The following is a 21,137-nucleotide window of genomic DNA, read 5'->3' on the forward strand; positions in this document are numbered from 1 at the left end:
TTATCAAGGGTATGCGGGAATGTGGAGTTGAGGTTACAATCAGATCAGCCATGACTTTATTGAATGGTGGAGCAGGCTCGAGGGGCCGAGTGGCCTACTCCTGCTCCTAATTCATATGCATACACGTATGTATAGCACACAAGTCTTGCACTTAAACTTTATTGATTGAGAAACTGAGATGGTAAATATGAATTACATAGAATTTACAGCACAGAAACTGGTCATTCGGGCCAACTGGTCTCTGCTGGTGTGTCTGCTCCAGCCAAACTTCATCTCACCCCATCAGCATATCCTTCTATTCCTTGAAATAAAAGCCAAATACTGTGGATGCTGGAAATCTGAAATAAAAACAGAAAATGCTGGAAATACTCAGCAGGTCTAGCAGCAACTGTGGAGAGGGGAGCAGAGTTAATATTTCAGGTCTATGACCTTTCATCAGAACTAGCAAAGGTTAGAAATGTAATTGCTTTTAAGCAAGTGAAACCAGGGTGGTGGGGAAAGAGAACAAAAGGGAGGGCGTGTGATAGGACAGAGGACCGGAGAGATTAAATGACAAAGATGTCATGGGACAAAGGCAAAGGGGGTGTTGTTGCTTGTGGTAAAAGATAAAATATTAGTCCAGAGAGAGTGTTAATGGCAGAAGAATGAACAGCTCTCCCCAAAAGCACAAACATGAAAAAGCAAGATTAAGGCAGGCATATGGTTAAAATAAAATAAAATCATAATAAAAAGGCCAGTCATGTTCCCAAATTATTGCACTCAATGTTGAGTCCAGAAGGCTGTAGAGTGTCTAATCGGGAAATGAGGTACTGTTCCTCGAGCTTGGATTGATGTTCAGTGGAACACTGCAGCAGGCCGAGGACAGAAATGTGGGTGTGAGAGCAGGGTGGTGGGTTGAAATGGCAAGCAACCAGCATCTTGGGGTCATGCTTGCGAACTGAGCAGGGGTGTTCCGCAAAGCAGTCACCCAATCTGGCTCACTTCTTTGACCAGGAGTCCTACCCCCGAAGAGCAGATCCATTCACCCACCCCTAGTATTCTCCCTCCACTTGGACCCCTCCCTCTGACCTGTTACCCGCTCTTGATCTTTTCATTGAGAACCAACGGTCTGACATCGGCCATTTCAATTTCTCAGCTCCCTTTGCTCACTCTCTAGCCTGTCTCCCTCTGAACCTGCTGCACTTTGTTCTCTCAGGCCTAACTACAACATTGTGATCAAACCTGTGGACAAGGGTGGTGCTATTGCCAATTAAAGGCCTGGGCCACGCAAAATATCTTCCTGCAATCTACAGCTATCCTCCTCGCTATCAATCACGCGGCCAATTTTTGTGACATCTACAAACTTCTTGATCATGCCCCCTATATTTATGTCCAAATCATTAATATATACCACGAAAAGCAGGGGACACAGTACTGAGCCCTGCGGAACCCCACTGGAAACAACCCTCCAATCGCTAAAACACCCTCAACAACTACCCTTTGTTTCCTGCCACTGAGCCCATATTGTATCCAACTTGCTGCATTTCCCTGGATCCTATGGACTTTTATTCTTTTTAACCAGTCTGTCATGTGAGACCTTGTCAAAAGCCTTTCTAAAATCCATGTAGACCACATCAGCTGCACGACCCTCATCAATCCTCCTTGTTACTTCCTTAAAAAATTCAATCACGACCTTCCCTTAACAAATCCATGTTGACTATCCTTGATTAATCCATGAAAACGTCAGCATTATCAAACAAAATATGACACCGAGCCACATAAGGAGATATTGGGACACCTGTTTGGTCAAAGATGTGGATTTTAAGGAGAGTCCTGAAGGAGGAGAGAGAGGTGTAGGGAGGGAATTCAACAACAACTCAAAGATGTTTCCACTTGTGAGGAGTCCAAAATTAGGGGCCATAAATATAAGATAGTCACTAATAAATCCAACCGGTAATTCAGGAGAAACTTCTTTACCCAGAGAGTGGTGAGAATGTGGAACTCATTACCACAGGGAGTGGTTGAGGTGAACAGTATAGAGATATTTAGAGGGAAGCTGGATAAACACATGGAGAAATGAATAGAAGGATATGCTGATAGGATGAGATGAGGTAGGGTGGGAGGAGGCTCTTGTGGAACATAAACACTAGCTTAGATCAGTTTCTGTGCTGTAAAATTAATGTAATTCTATTTTTATGTAGAGTGTATGAATTTTATGTGAAGTTCATGTATAAAAAGTTATTTTGTAATTTAACAAAACAACTGCCTGCTCATTTTAATATTTTTACACCAATTGAACAAACATATTCTGCCTGTACTTCTACTGTTTGTCATATGAATTGTTTGCATGTTGTGTTCAAATTCAGATTTTTTTTGTATGTATTTATGTTTCCTTAAACTGAGTTACAAAACAATTACTGTTTTAACATGATGAAAGTTTTATCTGAAAAGTGTTTTTAATCACACTGCAGATTCTATTGAGTCTGTTTGTTGCTGTCATTCTGGACAATCTAGAATTGGATGAAGATTTAAAGAAACTAAAACAGGTAAAGATTTACACGTTGACCCGACTTCCTCGTCTGAACATTTCTCGCTGTGTGTGTGAGTGCACATTATGTCTAGAACCATCTTCAGCATTCTTTCAACTGTATGTTTATATGTAAAGTTTATAGAGTTTTTAAAGAACTTTGAAGAAAACATGTTCTAGAAACTTGCAGGGAGTGAGGTGGTTATTGATGTGCACTGAGCTCCCTTATCCTTATGACCTAATCAGCTTCCACTCATTTGCAATCCTGCATTCCCAAATAGGGTGAATGAACCATTAAACAGGAACTCTGATGATTGTATTTTATTAAGTTATTGTCAAAAGCCTTGAAATTATATTGTTGCAAAGGGTAAAAATTCTGCTTTAGCAAATAGCTGGTTCGGACCCAATTTGCTGAATGTTCGTCTTCAGTGGCTCCATGGAACGTTGGTCAGGCCATTGAAGAACTCCCTTCTTTTGTTGAAATAGTGCTATGAGAACTTTAATGTCCATTTATACAGGTGAACAGAGTTTCAATTTTAACAACCAGCTTGCATTTCTATATAACACTTTGCACGACCTTGGAACGTCCCAAAGTGCTTCTTAGCTCATGCATCAGCCTTGATGAATGTCCAAGTGGGGCGTCTGTCTCAGACACATTGTGCTGCCAGTTAAGTTAAGCTGACCTTAAATTTAGAAAAAAAAACTTATCTCCAGACATACAGACATCCATTAGTAAAGTTATCATTAAACATCACTGCCTGAAGCATTGCCAGAACCAGTGACGTGATGGAAACATTTTTAAAAGATTTTTAATTTGGTATAAAATATTAAATAGATAAAAGGGGAGGGGAAGTATAATTGAATAGCAGTAATGTATGTGTGGGTGTGTGGTAGGTTGTAATTGAGGATATGCAGTTGTAGACCTGTCCTTCACTCAAGCTGTGTTATCATCAATTCCAACCTTCTAAACACCCACACATCCATTATTACCTAGCTTGATCTGAAGTTGACTGACAAATGTATATTTTGAAGGAAGCCATGTATGTATTCATAGAATCGTACAGCATAGAAGGAGACCATTCGGCCCATCGTGCCTATGCTGGCTCTTTGAGCTATCCAATTAGTCCCACCGCACCCCCCACCCCACCCCTGCTCTTTCCTCATTAACCCTGTAAATGTTATTTTTCAAGTATTTATCCAATTCCTTTTTGAAAGTTACTATTGAATCTGCTTCCACCACCCTTTCAAGCAGCGCGTTCCAGATCACAACAACTCACTACATAAGTAAAATTTTCCTCATCTCTCCTCTGGTTCCTTTGCCTTAAATCTTTGTCCTCTGGTTACTGACCCTCCTGCCACTGGAAACAGTTTCTCCTTACTTACTCTAATGAAACCCCTCATAATTTTGAGCACCTCTATTAAATCACCCCTTAATTTTCTCTTGCAGTAAGAACAATCCCAGCTTCTCCAGTCTCTGCACAACTTTCATCCCTGTAGAAAGTCCCTATTATGAAGTCATAAACTTAGCAAAATTATTTTCGTTCAGTTTCTACAGTGAATGACGCAAAAATTAGAATCTATTATAACATCTTTGGTGAGGAAAGTTTGATTATGCTCATGGAAATACAATGAGTGATTGATACTGAGAGTAACAAGGGATGACAAAGAACAAAGATAATTACAGCACAGGAACAGGCCCTTCGGCCCTCCAAGCCTGCGCCGATCCAGATCCTCTCTCTAAACATGTCGCCTATTTTCTAAGGTTCTGTATCTCTTTTCTTCCTGCCCATTCATGTATCTATCTAGATACATCTTAAAAGACTCCATCGTGCCCGCATCTACCACCTCCGCTGGCAATGCGTTCCAGGTGCCCACCACCCTCTGCGTAAAGAACTTTCCACGCATATCCCCCCTAAACTTTTCCCCTTTCACTTTGAACTCGTGTCCTCTAGTAATTGAAACCCCCACTCTGGGAAAAAGCCTCTTGCTATCCACCCTGTCTATACCTCTCATGATTTTGTACACCTCAATCAGGTCCCCCCTCAACCTCCGTCTTTCTAATGAAAATAATCCTAATCTGCTCAACCTCTCTTCATAGCTAGCGCCCTCCATACCAGGCAACATCCTGGTGAACCTCCTCTGCACCCTCTCCAAAGCATCCACATCCTTTTGATAATGTGGCGACCAGAACTGTACGCAGTATTCCAAATGTGGCCGAACCAAAGTCCTATACAACTGTAACATGACCTGCCAACTCTTGTACTCAATGCCCCGTCCGATGAAGGAAAGCATGCCGTATGCCTTCTTGACCACTCTATTTACCTGCGTTGCCACCTTCAGGGAACAGTGGACCTGAACACCCAAATCTCTCTGGACATCAATTTTCCCCAGGACTTTTCCATTTACTGTATAGTTCACTCTTGAATTGGATCTTCCAAAATGCATCACCTCGCATTTGCCCTGATTGAACTCCATCTGCCATTTCTCTGCCCAACTCTCCAATCTATCTATATTCTGCTGTATTCTCTGACAGTCCCCTTCACTATCTGCTACTCCACCAATCTTAGTGTCGTCTGCAAATTTGCTAATCAGTCCACCTATACTTTCCTCCAAATCATTAATGTATATCACAAACAACAGTGGTCCCAGCACGGATCCCTGTGGAACACCACTGGTCACACGTCTCCATTTTGAGAAACTCCCTTCTACTGCTACTCTCTGTCTCCTGTTGCCCAGCCAGTTCTTTATCCATCTAGCTAGTACACCTTGGACCCCAAGCGCCTTCACTTTCTCCATCAGCCTGCCATGGGGAACCTTATCAAACGCCTTACTGAAGTCCATGTATATGACATCGACAGCCCTTCCCTCATCAATCAACTTTGTCACTTCCTCAAAGAATTCTATTAAGTTGGTAAGACATGACCTTCCCTGCACAAAACCATGTTGCCTATCACTGATAAGCCCATTTTCTTCCAAATGGGAATAGATCCTATCCCTCAGTATCTTCTTGTGGAAACCCTAACACTAAATTTCTAATTCTCTAAATGATGATGCTTGAATCAGGGAGGACATTAAAAATAAACACGATTTTTCAATGGCCTAAACATGATGGCAGGAAAAGACGAGCAGCGTCATTAAACCTGCCCCACACACTCACGATGGTTTGAACATCACCACTAGACACTCCTCCCTAGACTAACACACTGACCAAGTGTTATCTATGAAGACACTGACCCTGATATGATGGACGATATAATGCGGATGCTGAATCTTGGAATCAACCTGCAACAGATTCTGTGCATCTCCATGCCAACCATACTGCCCACTATAAACAGGGCATCAGTGAAATACCATGAGGGTAATTTCAACTTTTCTCACTGGACTAACAATGGGTGATAGTGAATTGGTGGGGGGAGGGAGGGATGTGATTGTGAGCTGCGAGAATGTAAAATGGGAAGCTGATTCGCTTTAATTTAGTTTCCACCTGGTGTTAAGTTAAATGTATCTCCCGAATGACCCGTTCTACACCACTGTGCACTCAGTGCTTATGCATAGTCAACAATACTCTATGAAAGGCCCATCTCTGCATACCCATCCATCACAAGACGAACAATCCGATATTTCAAAGAAGGGCAGAAACAGGCCGTTTGGCCCAACCATTCCATGCTGGTGTTTATGCTCCACATGAGCCACCTTGTACCCCTCTTCAACTTGCCCCTATCAACATATCCTCCTTTTCCTTTTTCCCTTCATGTACTTGTCTAGTTTTACCTTGTGTACACATTCTGTACAAATTAGAGCAGAATGCCCTATTGAGAATAATTGTCCAATCTCGACTGCAATGAGATGCTGTGCACTACTGCAGTGCTACAAAATAAGTTGTAAAAATAATTAATTATCATGGCCTGCTGAAAGTAACAGTCACCATCAGAGTACCTGAATGTGCGATTGAAAAAGCAAATGGTGCTTTTAATCTTGGTATCGTTTTATACAAGTCACTTTCTTGCCTCTGGAGATAATTGCATTTAAGAATAGGGGTGAATGATAAAGAGAATGTAATGGTAATGCTCATGATGCCAATGATGTGTTCTAGCTCTCTAATGACATTTCTTGGTCTGTTACATGCACTGAGGTGGTGATATTATAATTCCATGGTCACAGAGGGTTGCTTGCCTGTCAGGAACGCATGTTGGAAATTCAGGCCACATGTGCTTACCAGTTTTACATCATTTTATTTTAAGGATTGGGAAACTGGGGCAATGCACAGCTATATTGCTCCCTCCTAGTAGGCAAGGCTTCCCAACAGGAGCACCAACTCATAAAATTATCCCTCGTCTAGAATGGCCAACAAGGGCGTATCCCTGGAGGGTTTAATCACATGACTGCCTGCCTCCAAATGCCCCGCCCCAACACTCCTGCCATTGATCGCCTCACATGCCCATCCTTGTATTGCTCAGCCTTCCCATTTGGAAAGTGATTGACTGTTCATTACTCAATTGGATGATCCTTGACTGTCAATCAAGCAGACTTTTATCTTCCATCTTCAATATTTTTATAATTAATAAACAGAATCACAGAATTGTTACAGTTCCGAAGGCAGCCATTCAGCCCATCATGTCTGCACTGGTTCTCTGAAAGAGCAATTCACTCAGTTCCATTCCCCCGCCTCCTCCCTATAACCCTGCACATTCTTCCCTTTCATTTAACTGTCTAATTCCCTTTTGAATGCTTCAATTGAACCTGTCGCCACCACGTTCTCAGGCAGCGCATTCCAGACCTTAACCACTCTCTGCATGAAAATGTTTTTCTCATATCACTTTTGCTTCTCTTACCAAATACTTTAAATCTGTGCCCTCTCGTTCACGATCTTTTCACGCGTGGGAACAGTTTCTCTCTATCTACTCTGGCCAGACCCCTCATGATTTTGAATATCTCTATCAAATCACCTCTCAGCCTTCTCTTCTGAGAAGGAAATCAGTCCTAACGTCTCCAATCTATCTTCATAACTGAAATTCCTCATCCCTGGAATCATTCTCATGAATCTTTTCTGTACTCTCTCCAATGCCCTCATGTCTTTACTGAAGTGCGGTGCCCAGAACTGGATGCAATACTCCAGCTGAGACCGAACTAGTGTGTTATATAAGTTCAACATAACTTCCTTGCTCTTGTACTCTATGCCTCTATTAATAAAGCCCAGGATACTGTATGCTTTATTAACAGCTCTCTCAACCTGTCCTGCCACCTTCAATGACTTATGCACATATACACACAGGTCCCTCTACTCCTGCACCCCCTTTAGAATTGTACCCTTTATTCAAAATCGTCTCTCCATGTTCTTCCTACCAAAATGAATCACTTCACATTTCCCTGCATTGAACTTCATCTACCACCTGTCTGCCCATTCCAACAACTTGTCTATGTCCTTTTGAAGTTCTACACTATCCTCACAGTTCACAATGCTTCCAAGTTTCACATCATCTGCAAACTTTCAAATTGTGTCCACAAGTGTGAACAAGTGTGTTCAAGGAAAATGGGGAATTAAACACACTTTTAATTAACTCCTCAATGATTTTTTTCCCCAGGTCTGCTTGCAGTAGTATCCTGGCAATGAAACTTCGAGTGGTAGAGACTCCAGACAAATCCTGGAGGGTTGGCAACCCCTACTCTGGCCTGTTACCTACATTATATTTGTTAAGTCTGTCGCCTATATCAAATTATTAGTCCGTTTTCTTCTTCCTCTTTGGTTAAGTATTAATTCTCTGCGACAGATAATACAACAGTAGACACCTATATTATCCAAGGTAGAAGCTTGAGGCATTCGAGGTCCACAACATGTCATAGTTGAGATTGCCAACTCTGATTGGAAGAATTAAGGGACAAGGGGATAATGTGGAAAAGTGGAGGTTGGAGATCAGCCACGATCTTGTTTACGAGCAGAGCAGGATCAAAGGGCTGTATGGCCAACTCCTACTCTTGTTTCTTATGTTCTTTATTAATTCCTGGAGGTTTCATGACATGTCCTCCTGTTTCCAACCACCTCACCTCACCCAATCAAACTGTCTTACCCTTTCATCTCCAATATTTTAATAAACAAAAGTGTGGGAAAAAACACTTGTTTCAATGCTCCATATGATATTTCTTCCCTTTTTTATTCGTTCTCAGGATGTGAGCATCAATGGCAAGGCCAGCATTTATTATCATTCCTGAGATTGTGGTTGTGAGCTGCCTTCTTAAACCACTGCAGTCTGTGTTGGGTAGGTACACCCACAGTGCTGTTGGGAAGGGAGTTCCAAGATTTTGACCCAGCGACAGTGAAGGAACGGCGATATAGTTCCAAGTCAGGATGGTGTGTGACTTGGAGGGGAACTTGCAGGTGGTGGTGTTGCCATGCATCTGCTGCCCTTGTCCTTCTAGCTAGTAGAGTTCACGGGTTTGGAAGGTGCTGTCTAAGGAGCTGGCAGTAGATTCCAGATAGTCTCGAATAAATCCAACAGGAAATTCAGGAGAAATTTCTTTACCCAGAGAGTGGTAAGAATGTGGTACTTGCTACCACAAAGAGTGGGGTGAATAGCATAAGTCAAACCCTTTCATAATTGTAAGGACCTCTATCAGGTCACCCCTCAATTTTCTCTTTTCTAGAGAAAAGAGCCTCAGCCTGTTAATTCTTTCCTGATCGTTATAACCTCTCAATTCTGGTATCTCAGTTTTCAGATTTTTTCATTTTTGCTATTACAGCTTTTCAGCTGCAAAATATTATTTTTCAATTTGTTTGGACTTCACTGTAATTTTGTTTTTTAAATTAAAAGAAAGCAGTGAAATGTTATGTTATTTTCACATTGTGATGGGATGACTCACGGTTTGATCTTAATTGACTTTGTCATACTGTTCTGATTCAAAGAAGAATACGCTAAGGGAACAGGATGTCTCAGATCTGTTATTAGCTTTCACAGTGCTAAGAAACTAGTGATAATAACCATCTACACTTAAGATTACATATTAGACAAGACTGACCAATAGATAAACACACATGTAAACTGACAGTTGATGGCGATTTAATTGTTGTACTTGATATACTTTAATTTAACATATTTGATTCTTATTTTTATAAATTGTCTATACAAGCTACATACATTTATCAACTAAGGATAATGGTGAATGTTACAGGGACACGTGTATGCTTCGCAGAGTCTCTGTCATCCCTCGTTTGATATCTGTTAAAGTTGCAGTTTGGGAACAACGACTTGTATTTATATAGAATCTTTAACATAGGAAAACATCCCAAGATGCTTCACAGGAGCGTTATCAAACAAAATTTGATACTGTACCACATAAGGAGATATTAGGACAGATGACAAAAGCTTGGTCAAAGAGGGGTTTTAAGGAGCATTTAAAGGTGGAGAGGTTTAGAGAGGGAATTCCAGAGTGTTGGGGTCCAGGCAGCTGGAGGCACAGCAATGAAAATCAGGGATCCGCTAGAGACTTGAATTGAAGGAGCACGGAGATCTCGGAGGGTTGTAGGATCAGAGAAGGTTACAGAGATGGGGAGGGGCAAGGCCATGGAGGGATTTGAACACGAGTGTGAGAATCTTTGAATCAACGAGTTGCCTAACCGGGAGCCAATGTGGGTCAGTGCACACAGGGGTGATGGGGGAACGAGACTTGGTGCTTTACTGGTCAAAAAGAAGAAAGTTTGCTTTGTTTGTGGATGTTGGTAGGGAGGCGATGTTTGACAGAAGCAGGAAGTGATAAAGCTTTAAAGAGGCAACTGTAACCTACGCTTTTTCCACATTTGGTAAGCTAATCTTTTGTGGGGTGGGGTGTGTTTGTGATGTGTGTGTGAAGAGGCAATGTTCTCCAAGTTATGATGAAAAGTGAATAATTCACCTGTTCAGGAAGTATTATAATTTGTGTTTTGCAGGCAGATTTTAACATAATGAATACTTTGCTATTTTAATGAAGTACCGTCTAAATAGTCACATCATTTTACGATCAGAACACATTTGTTTGATGGATGAAGTGGACTAGTGGCAGGTGACTGGGGTTAATGCTCACTTCTGCGTAGCTCTTACTGGAGTGTGAAGGCAAATGGAGTCCAGCTGGAGCCAAATTAATTAAAACCCTGCTTCAGCTCTCTTCCAGCAAAAAAAATTGTTTGTAGTGGTGCCTGCCGATTGGCATCTGTAAATCCAAATCACTTAACAGCGTGCTATTAACAACTGATTAAAACTATTGGGGTTTTTTGGCAACCACCTTTCATTGAATATCTTGTAGCTTTTAACTGCTGCATTCTAGAATGTTACTCTTTTATATGGGCTATGATTAACAAAATTAAGGGTTTGCTATCCTTTATTGCAAACCCTTTTTTTAAGAAAAGCACAAATGTGGAATGTCTCCAAATATTTCACGTTCTGAAAAACTTGCATACTGTAATAACCTTTGATATTAATGTTTGAATGGTATAAATATTTGTGTCGTTTGATGAATTATAAAATGTGCTGAATTTTTTTCCTTTTTGTTAGAAGGGGAAATTCTGTCCTAGTATCATTCAATCCTACAGCACAGAAAGAGGCCATTCAGCCCATCGTGTCTATGCTGGCTCTTTGAAAGAGCTATCCAGTTAATTCCATACCCCTGCTCTTTCCCCATAGCCCTGCAATTTTTCTTTTTCAAGTATTTATCCAATTCCCCTTTGAAAGTCATTATTGAATCTACTTCCACCACCCTTTGAGGCAGCACATTCCAGATCACAACAACTCACTGTGTAAAAAAAAAAACTCCTCATTTCCCTCTCTGGTTCTTTTGCCAATTATCTTAAATCTGTTTACTGACCCTCTGGTTACTGACCCTCCTGCCAGTGGAAACAGTTTCTCCTTGATGAATCTATTAAAATCTCTCAGAATTTTGAGCACCTCTTTTAAATCTCCCCTTAATGTACCCTGCCATAAGGAGAACAATCCCAGCTTCTCCAATCTTCCACATAACTGGAGTCCCTTCATACCTGGTGCCAGTCTAGGAAATCTCTTCTGCACCCTCCAAAATAAAAACCATTTGGAAGAGGTTTATCTGTAATGTAAGTACGAGCTTCATACTTGCTATCGCTGTGATAACATATCTATGAACTGCACACACAAAATGCAGAGTCGGAAAATAGAGACCTTTTCCATTTTCAGTTCACAGATAATCTGTTCAGCTGTAAAACCCCACTGGAGTTCTTGCAAGGCTTCCAATCGATATGTGTATTTTTATTTGACTCCAGTCTTATTTCAGGATAACTAATAAACAAGCATTTGACCTATCACTAACAAAACTTATGTTTTTAACAGCAACAATATGCCATGGATTTTTCTTTGAATTACAAAGTGGGAGGTTTCTCATGGCTGTTTCTGTAGAAAGTGTGTCCCTATTGCTTCTTCGTTCGTTGGTATCACCTTCTTCCCAGAAGGTTGACTGACATGGATCTCCACCTCTGTCTATCCTGTGCTGTCCTTACACATTCTGCACAGGTCAACTGCATCCAGTTCATTATATCTGTCATCCATTTTCTTCTCTGCTTCCCCTCTCTTACATTTTCCATCAACTCCATTAATTCTAGAATACCCTCATTTTATTTCCTGCTTCTTTTCAGATTCGGTGGTGTCTGCACTTTGACCTTTGGCCTTTCTCAATTTACAAACCTAAGTTGCCTTTGGCTTTTATCTGATTTTTTTTATGTCACAGAAAATTGCTTCACCCAGAGAATGGAGAGAATGTGGAACACGCTACCACATGGAATAGTTGAAACGAATAGCATCGATACATTTAAGTGGAAGCTAGATAAACACACGAGGGAGAAAGGAATAGAAGGATACGCTGATAGGGTAAGATGTAGTAGGGTGGGAGGAGGCTCATGAGAAGCATAAACACTGGCATGGACTGGTTGGGCTGAATGGCCTGTTCCTGTGCTGTACATTGTGTAAAATTTCCTATTAAACTGTTGGAGCTCCTGTCCCACGTTTGTAGTCCAAATCAAGGGCTGGATTTTGTGTTGGAGGCGGGGCTTCCATCACCAGGCCGAAAAGGTGGCGGTAGCGCGCCTCTTCCTTTTCGTGCCCCCGCCCCCCAACCCACTTAAGGGCCATCGTTGGCCTCTGGGCAGAAAGGCCGATGTCGGCCTATCCCATCCCAGGTGAGATCGCTTGGTGATGGGGAGGCAATGGGCTCTCCGCCCCACGCCACCTGTCGCAATTCTCCCTGCTCCATCGCCGCCTCTGACCCCGCCCCAGGGGAGCCCATAAAATCCAGCTCCAAGTGTGGTCTCCAGGTTGAAGCTGACTTGAACGCATGAGATAATAGCAGAGGCAGCATAGGGAAGTAATACACTCCCTTTTATAAAGTCATATTCTGTATTTTTTTTGTATAATACTTTAATTTTATGTTTAATAGCAAAGCTTCCAGCAATTAGGGTAGCAAAGTAGTTGAGCTGGTTAGAGTTTCCCTGAAAGTATACGTTAAAGAGCTGTGAGATGTGAAGCTATGGGGGTGAGAGCGCCACCACTGATATGAGTGTGTAGTTAGTGTTCATTTTGCCAGCTCCCAGTAAAATGTAAGTATAGGAATTTATAATGAAGACTTTCATTCATGTAGCGCCTGCTTTGATCTCAGAATGTCCCAAAGCATTTTACAGCCAAGTACTTTTGAAGTGTACGAAACACAGCTACCAATTTGCTCACGGCAAGCTCCCACAAACAGCAATGAGATAATGATCAGATAATCTGTTTTTATAGTGATGTTGGTTGAGGAATAAATATTGGCCAGGACAATGGGGTGAACTCCCCTGCTCTTCAAAATAGTGGCCATGGGATCATTTACATCCATCTGAGAGGGAAACCGGGGCCTCGGTTTAACGTCTCATCTGAAAAACGGCACCTCTGACAGTGAAGTGCTGGGGGAGTGCTGCACTGTCAGCCTGGATTTTGGGCTCAAGTCGACTGGGACTTGAACCCACAACCTTCTGACTCAGAGGTGAGAGTGCTACCTACTGAGCCATGCCTGACACTGAAGTGTGACAATAATGTGACAACAGGAAATAAGGTTTTGTACATAAAGTGCATGCAGATGGAAGTTATTAACATTATTATAGATTTATAAACAGAAAAACTTAAAACAAAGGTTTTTAATGTTCACTTAAGAACATAAGAAACAGGTGCAGAAGTAGACCACATAGTCCGTTGAGCCTGCTCCGCCATTCAATACGATCATGGCTGATCTTGGACTTCAACTCCACTTTCCCGCCCGCTCCCCATATCCCTCAATTCCCTTTCTATCCCATCCTTAAATATATTCAATGATGGAGCATCCACAACCCTCTGGGGTAGAGAATTCTAAAGAATTGCATCCCTCTAAGTGAAGAAATTTCTCCTCATGAAGAGATTAATTTTCTAAGTTTGTGTGGGAGACGAGCTTGGGCCTGATTTTAACATCTCAACACCATTCACTGAGATAGAGTTAAAATCAGGCCCAAGGTATCAGCCCATCAGTATGAGCTAATGTTGCCAGGAAGTCTCCAGGAACTGAAGATTAATCTCCAGGACACTGTTACAAGCAAACACCTGGGAGAGAAATCGCAAAAAAAAACAATGTAATTTTCATTCAATACTTTTGTTTATTAGTTGTAAAAATAGTGGACAGGGGGGTGGGGAAGCTGTTTGCCTGATTGGATGACTGTTGACTATCAATGAGGAGATCATTTGCTTTCCAGTTGGCTGTGGGAAGATGGGGTATCGCGAGGATGTACATGTCAGATGACCAATTGCCAGAGTGTGGAGGCGGGGCCTTTGGAGGCTGGAGGTCCCATATGGTGATATCTGCAAGAATATATCCAAGCAGAGTTGGCATCACCAACGGGGGCTCTCAGAATTTAGACTTAAATATTAATATGCACACAGCAACATCTTGTGATCCAAAACCTTTGTGCATGAGTTCTTTTTGCTATGTTACAAAGCTTGGAATCTTTATCAAAACTGGATATCCAATTCATTTCAGGGTACAATTCCGTAGTCTTGACCAATTTGTATTGAAATCCTAATTTTTTTTATGCATGCATTTAGAATCTCAGAATAAAGGAAACAAGGAATCACCTCCTTTGTTTCCAGCTGATGGTACTCAGGAATTGCCTGTATTTGTAGATTTTTCCACTTTTTTTTTTGGGACCATTCTGGGAATTTAATTTAAATCCAAGGCAGAATTAATGCATTGTCATGAAATTGTCTCTATTCACTGATCAAACAAGACTAAACGGGCTTGTATGTTTTTTATTGCCATAGTAAATAGACCTCTCTGGTTCTGCTTCACTAACCTTGAGGCTGAATAAATGGACCTGCCAATTAGGATGTACACTGGCTCAACGTTCATCTAATTTCCCAGCAACCAGAGCTTACATGAAATTATATATAGGTGGATAAAAGTGAATAGTATACTAAATGCATATCTTTCTTATTTGCTAACTGAATGTGGGCATCACTGGCAAGGCCAGCATTTGTTGTCCATCCCTAATTACCCACGAGAAGGTGGTGGTGAGCTACCTTCTTGAACCACTGCAGTCCATGTGGTGTAGGTACACCCACAGTGCTGTTAGGGAGGGAGTTTCAGGATTGTGACCCAGCGACAATGAAGAAGTGATGATATATTTCCAGGTCAGGATGGTGTGTGACTTGAAGGGGAGCTTGATATATGAGTAATTAGTAAAAACAGAAAATACGGGAACTACTCAGCGAATCGAACAGCATCTGCGAAGAGAATCAGAGTTAATGTTTCAGGTTGATGACCTTTCATCAGAACTGGAAGATGTTTGAGACTTAACACTTTGTAAACAAGTAGAGAGGCAAGGGAAAAGAGGTGAGGTGTAAGGGAGGGAAGAACAAAAGGGGAGATCTTCGATAGGGAGGAGGCTAGGAGAGATTAAATAACAAAAGGGAGATGTTAATAGGACAACAATAATTTAATGCTTAGCTCTTTCTGAAAATTCTCTTCAAACTTGCTGGGCTTCTGTTTTGGAAAAACTGAAAGGGTTAAACACGTCTGACCTGCAGATTTAAGTTTCGAGCTGTCGAAAACAACTATGCTTCCGTTTTCTGACCACTGAATCCAACATTAGCCATTGCGTAAGCTCTTGCCATAACAATAGCATGAGTGTTACCTTCAAGTACAGGCCTTGGGAATCCTTGCAAAATGAAATTTCAGAATGAAAGCTCTTTTTCCGAATAAAATCTGTTTGCGTTGCTTTCAAAGTTTAACGTTCACACCAACCTCCATATGAAAATTTTTATTTCAAACTTCTCAACTTTTTTTTGTAAAACATTTTTGAAGGGATTTTTAATTCTTTTTAGTAGCACGGTTAGCATTTTAACCTAGTGCCACAAATATAGTCTCATAGGGGAGGCAATGGCCTAGTGGTAATGTCACTGGACTAGTAATCCAGAGCCCAGGCTTATGCCCTGGGGTCATGGGTTCAAATCCCACCACAGCAGATGGTGAAATATGAATTCAATTAATAAATCTGGAATTTAAAGCTAGTCTGACCATGAAACCATTGTTGTAAAAACCCATCTGGTTCACTAACGAGAGAAGGAAATCTGCCGTCCTTACCTGGTCTGGCCCACATGTGACTCCAGACCCACAGCAATGTGGTTGACTCTTAAATGCCCTAGCAGGCCCCTCAGTTCAAGGGTATTTAGGGATGGTTGCCTAGCCAAGTGACTCCCACAAACAAATAAAATATTTAGCGTCTTGATTTATTGAATAGGAGTTTATTGTCTGAAAGCCAGAATTCCTTGACAATATAGGGTTTTAAAAATAAGATAACTTGTAAACATAAGTGAGTTTTGTCAGCACCAAAGCAAAAGCAAGATGAGAGATGTTTTACAACACCGTGATTTACTGTGATCTAGAATGAAAGGGAAGCAGATTCAATGGCAACTTTCAAAACGCAGTTGGATAAATATTCAATGAGGAGAAATTTGCAGGGTTATGGGGAAAGAGCAGGGTAGAGTGGGATTAATTGGATAGCTCCTTCAAAGAGCTGGCACAGGCACGATGGGCTGAATGGTGAAGGGAAAAAGTGTGGTTCTGATTCCTTTGGACTTGTCATAGCTTTGAAGGAAGGAAGTCCTGTTGGAAGGCTGATTAAAGATATGTTGATGATTAAATGAGTTCTGAATGTACATACTAAGTGAGGTATTTGTTTGTTTGCATTGCTGCTAAATGTGTTGTGGCAACAAGTTTTCCATCAATTTCTTTCCGGTACTGATCCTGGGATCCGTAATGTTCCTTCGGTCTTTCAGTTCGGAACCCAGCTCCCAATATCATTGCATCCGAGAGTCCGGTATCGAGTGATGTGACATGATCGTAAGCATTAGATTCAGATAAAACTGCCAGTAAGGCAAAAAAAAAAGCTCTCCATTATTTTATAGTGTGTTTCTCTTTGAAAGAAACATTTCCGGCATTGGATATGAAAACTAGAAAGCAAGGGAATACCAGATCTAATATCGATCCTAAATCTAGTTCTAGGCTAACAATCTATTTCACTGCATCTGTATAATTTAAATGTTTCTATCAGGAATCACGTGCAAGTGTTTGAGTGCAGTTCTCCCAGTCTTCAATTCTAAATGAAATAATGTAGTCATCAATCTCCCTCTTATAGTTTGCAAATTTCTAATCATTCTAACGCAATTTGATTTAAGTAAAAGACTGCTCATAATTTGCTTGATTGCAGTGTGGCCTTGATCAGAAGCCCAGTCGGTGTGTTCCTAAAATTTGTTTTATGATGAAGATTTAATGTATTTAACGATCCCAGGCATAGACATGACAAAAGATGACATCACACCATAATTTTAAAATTGGGTTATACAGCCAGAGTAAAATGCATTAATTAATAACGTATTTTAAAGTTGTGCAATTTAATCTTTATTCTCACTTTTTTCTTCCATTTTCTTTAGGTGTTACTTCCTGAGCTGTTTATGTTTTAGCTTTATTTTAATAATTCCTATCCTGTACAATTATTCATTTACTTGGACAATGGCCTAAATGGGACACTTTTTGCAGGACACAAAGCAGTAGAATGACCTTTCTACATCGTTTTCTGTTGTTCATTTGTTCACAATGCCACAAAAGCAGACGCTTTGCCTTCAGCCAGTTTGAACAAGCATCAACTTGCTGATTCATCCATACCAACACTTAGAATCATAGAATCGTAGAATGGTAACAGCACAGAAGGAGGCCATTTGGCCTATCATGTCCATGCCAGCTCTCTATGAGAGCAACTCACCTAGTCCCACTCCCCTGCCTTTTCCCCATAGCCCTGAAAATCTTTTTTTTTCTGCAGGTAATTACCCAATTCCCTTTTGAAAGCCATGGTTGAATCTGCCTCCACCACTCTCTCAGGCAATGCATTTCAGATCCTAACTAGTCGCTGTGTAACCTAGTTTTTCTTCATGCCGCCTCTGGTTCTTTTGCCAGTCACCTTAAATCAGTGTCCTCTGGTTCTCGATCCTTCCATCAACAGGAACTGTTTCTCTCTATCTACTCTGTCCAGTCTCCTCATGATTTTGAACACCTCTATCAAATCTCCCCTCCAAGGAGAACAGTCCCAGTTTTGCCGATCTATTCCCGTAACTGATATCTCGCATCCCTCGAATCATTCTCGTAAATCTTTTCTGCACCCTCGCCAATGTCTTCACATCCTTCCTGAAGATTGGTGCCCAGAATTGGACACAATACTTCAGTTGAGGCCGAACCAGTGTTTTATAAAGTTATCAGACGTATCAGATATTTGAACAGTTTGCAGCAAGAACTCACTCCCCCACCCCAATAAAAAGCTGTTGAGGCTTGGCTGGGGTCAATTGAAAATTTCAAAACTAAGATCAATAGATTCAATTAAATCATGACTGTTCTGTATCTTGACTCCATTTCAAGCCTTAATTCCATAAACCTTAATCTCCTTACCGAACACAAATCAATCATGGAGTCATACAGCATAGAAACAGGCCCTTCGGCCCACCGCGTCCATGCCGACCATAATGCCTATCGCGTTTTAAAATTTTCAATTGACCCTGAGCCTCAACCGCTTTTTGGGGGAGAGAGTTCCAGATTTCCACTCCCCTCTATGTGAATAAGTGCTTCCTGACATCACCCCTGAACGGCCTGGCTGTAATTTTAAGATTCTGCCCCCTCGTTCTGGACTCCACCGCCCCCCCCCCCCCCCCCACCAGAGGAAATAGTTTTTCTCTATCGACCCTATCGAATCCTTTAATCATCTTAAACACCCCAATTAGATCACTCCTTATTCTTCTATACTCAAGAGAATACAAGCCTAGGTTATGCAACTGGTTCTCATAGTTTAACTCTTTTATTCCTGGTATCATTCTGATGAATCCACACTGCACTCCCTCTAAGCTCAGTATGTGCTGCCTGAGGTATAGTGTCCAGAACTGAGTGCAGTTCTTCATTTGTGGTCTAACCAGAGATTGATACAACGGTATCTAAATTCTACCCCTTTGTATTCCTCTTTCCTTGCGACAAAGGCTAACATTCTATTAACATTTTGTATCTGTCCAGTAGCTTCATGATTTCTGTTCTTGGATTCCTAACACTCTCGCCTCCTCCATAGTTCCTATCTCAACTGCAATGAAAATTTGATGATTCTTGAGGGTTGAGTTTTAATCTGTTATTGCAGTGTCATTCTGACTGTGTACTTTGAGTGGGACAATGCGTGCTTGGGAAAGAGTTTGCAAAGCATCCTAGGCAGTGGGTAAATAGCTGAAATTGGCTGGTTGGGATCATATGTACTGCTACTTGCAAAATAGCTCAGGTACTTGGAAATACAAACAGAATGTGCTGGAAATATTCAGCAGGTCTGGCAGCATCTGTGGAGAGAGAAACAGAGTTAACATTTCAGGTCTGTGACCTATCCTCAGAACATCTGATGAAAGGTCACAGACCTGAGATGTTAACTCTGCTTCTCTCTCTGCAGATGCTGCCAGACCTGCTGAATATTTCCAGCACATTCTGTTTTTATTTCAGATTTCCAACATCTGCAGTATTTTGCTTTTAGCTCAGGTACTTTGATTGTCAACTCACTGAACCCAGAAGGAAACTAATCTATGGAAAACATAGAATAAAAGTTCCCAGTATGTCCATGTACCACTGTCAAATCCATGAAATATTCTAGCTTGACAATTTTTATTAACCATATTTTATGTCAGTTCGAAAGGTTTATCACTAAAAATGAGAGAATTTACAGCACAGAAACAGGCCATTCGGCCCAACTGTTCTATGTCTGTTTCTGCTCCACACAAGCCTCCTCCCACTCCTCTTCATCTCACCCTATCACCATATCCTTCTATTCCTTTCTCCCTCGTGTGTTTATCCAGCTTCCCCTTAAACGTATCTGTTATTTACCTTTACTTGTGATAGCTAGGCTTTTAAATCATTGGTTGTTACTTGGATTCTATGCTGAAAACACTTTTTTTTTAGTCTTTTTAAAAAAGGAGACTTGTAGAGATCATTAATAGATTGTCATGCCAGTGAGCTTAAGTTTTTATTTTTAAAAAAGGATTTAAAAATGCTAATTAATCGCAACAGTGGTGTGATGTGGGAGTCCCAAGATGTTCTTCTGTGTGCAAACTTGCTGTGAAAGCTACTGATATGGAAATGAAGGCTTTGGTTTAACCTATATTTGCTACGTCGAGAGAGTGACAATCATGCTTAGGTATCCATGCACTACATAAGATTCTTCATCGTTCGATATCTGCAACAATTACCTTACATAGATAACCCAGGAACTTGCCACATCCGTCATGCTAATTTGGATTAAGTGCATAGATATGTACAGGATTGAGAAAGTTCATTGCAATGTATTCAAGCAATCATTTCCCACAAGTTCAATTTAATTTGTTGTAGAATCATATAGCACAGGCGGAGGCTATTCGGCCCATTGTGCCTGTACCATCTCTTTGAAAGAGCTTTTCCAATTAGTTCCACCACTTTCCCTTTCCCCATAACCATGCAACCCTTTTTCCCAAGTATTTTTCCAACTCCCTTTTGAAAGTTATTGTTAAATCTGCTTCCACCATCCATTCGGGAATATTATTTTATGATCCTATTTATGTAACATATGTATACATTTTTTTCTTAAAAATTTGGATAGCCAGAAAAGTGTCTTTAATTGGGATTTTAACAGGAAACATATTGGGAATTCCTGACTTGAAATACAGGTGCTAATATTGTATGGCAAGTGTTTGAAAAGCAGGATACACTTCCCATTGTTCAGTACTGCTTCATCTGTTTTAAATTGCTGTGCTGACCACCAAACTCTCCCCTTTCTGAAACTCACATATCAAACCTTTGAAATTTCTATTTATTTATTCCAGGTGTGGGGTGAATTTTTTTCTTGTCTCTCATACATTATTCCCAAGCCCTGTTAAGTGACCAACTCCCAAGTTTCTATAACCAGGCACTAAGCAATGCACAAGAGTGGCTTGAGTGATTGGCCCCTCCATCTCTTTCCCTCTGATTACATTAGATGATGTTCAACTGTGATCTTGTGTGTCTTTGTCTATGCAGTGAAATAATCAAATGCGTCTATTATTTCTTTACC

General features: G+C 41.0%; 1 protein-coding gene across 1 annotated transcript in view; it reads left to right on the plus strand.

The window, feature by feature from the left end:
- The window catches only part of nalcn (sodium leak channel, non-selective), a 175,149-nt gene that overhangs the window by 68,806 nt on the left and 85,206 nt on the right, over positions 1-21,137 (plus strand). The window contains exon 15 of the mRNA XM_068032929.1: positions 2,451-2,525. Coding sequence (XP_067889030.1) covers positions 2,451-2,525 — 75 coding nt within the window. The remainder of the gene's footprint in view (positions 1-2,450; positions 2,526-21,137) is intronic.

The sequence above is a fragment of the Heterodontus francisci genome, chromosome 6, assembly GCF_036365525.1.
Source record: "Heterodontus francisci isolate sHetFra1 chromosome 6, sHetFra1.hap1, whole genome shotgun sequence".
Lineage (NCBI taxonomy): Eukaryota > Metazoa > Chordata > Chondrichthyes > Heterodontiformes > Heterodontidae > Heterodontus > Heterodontus francisci.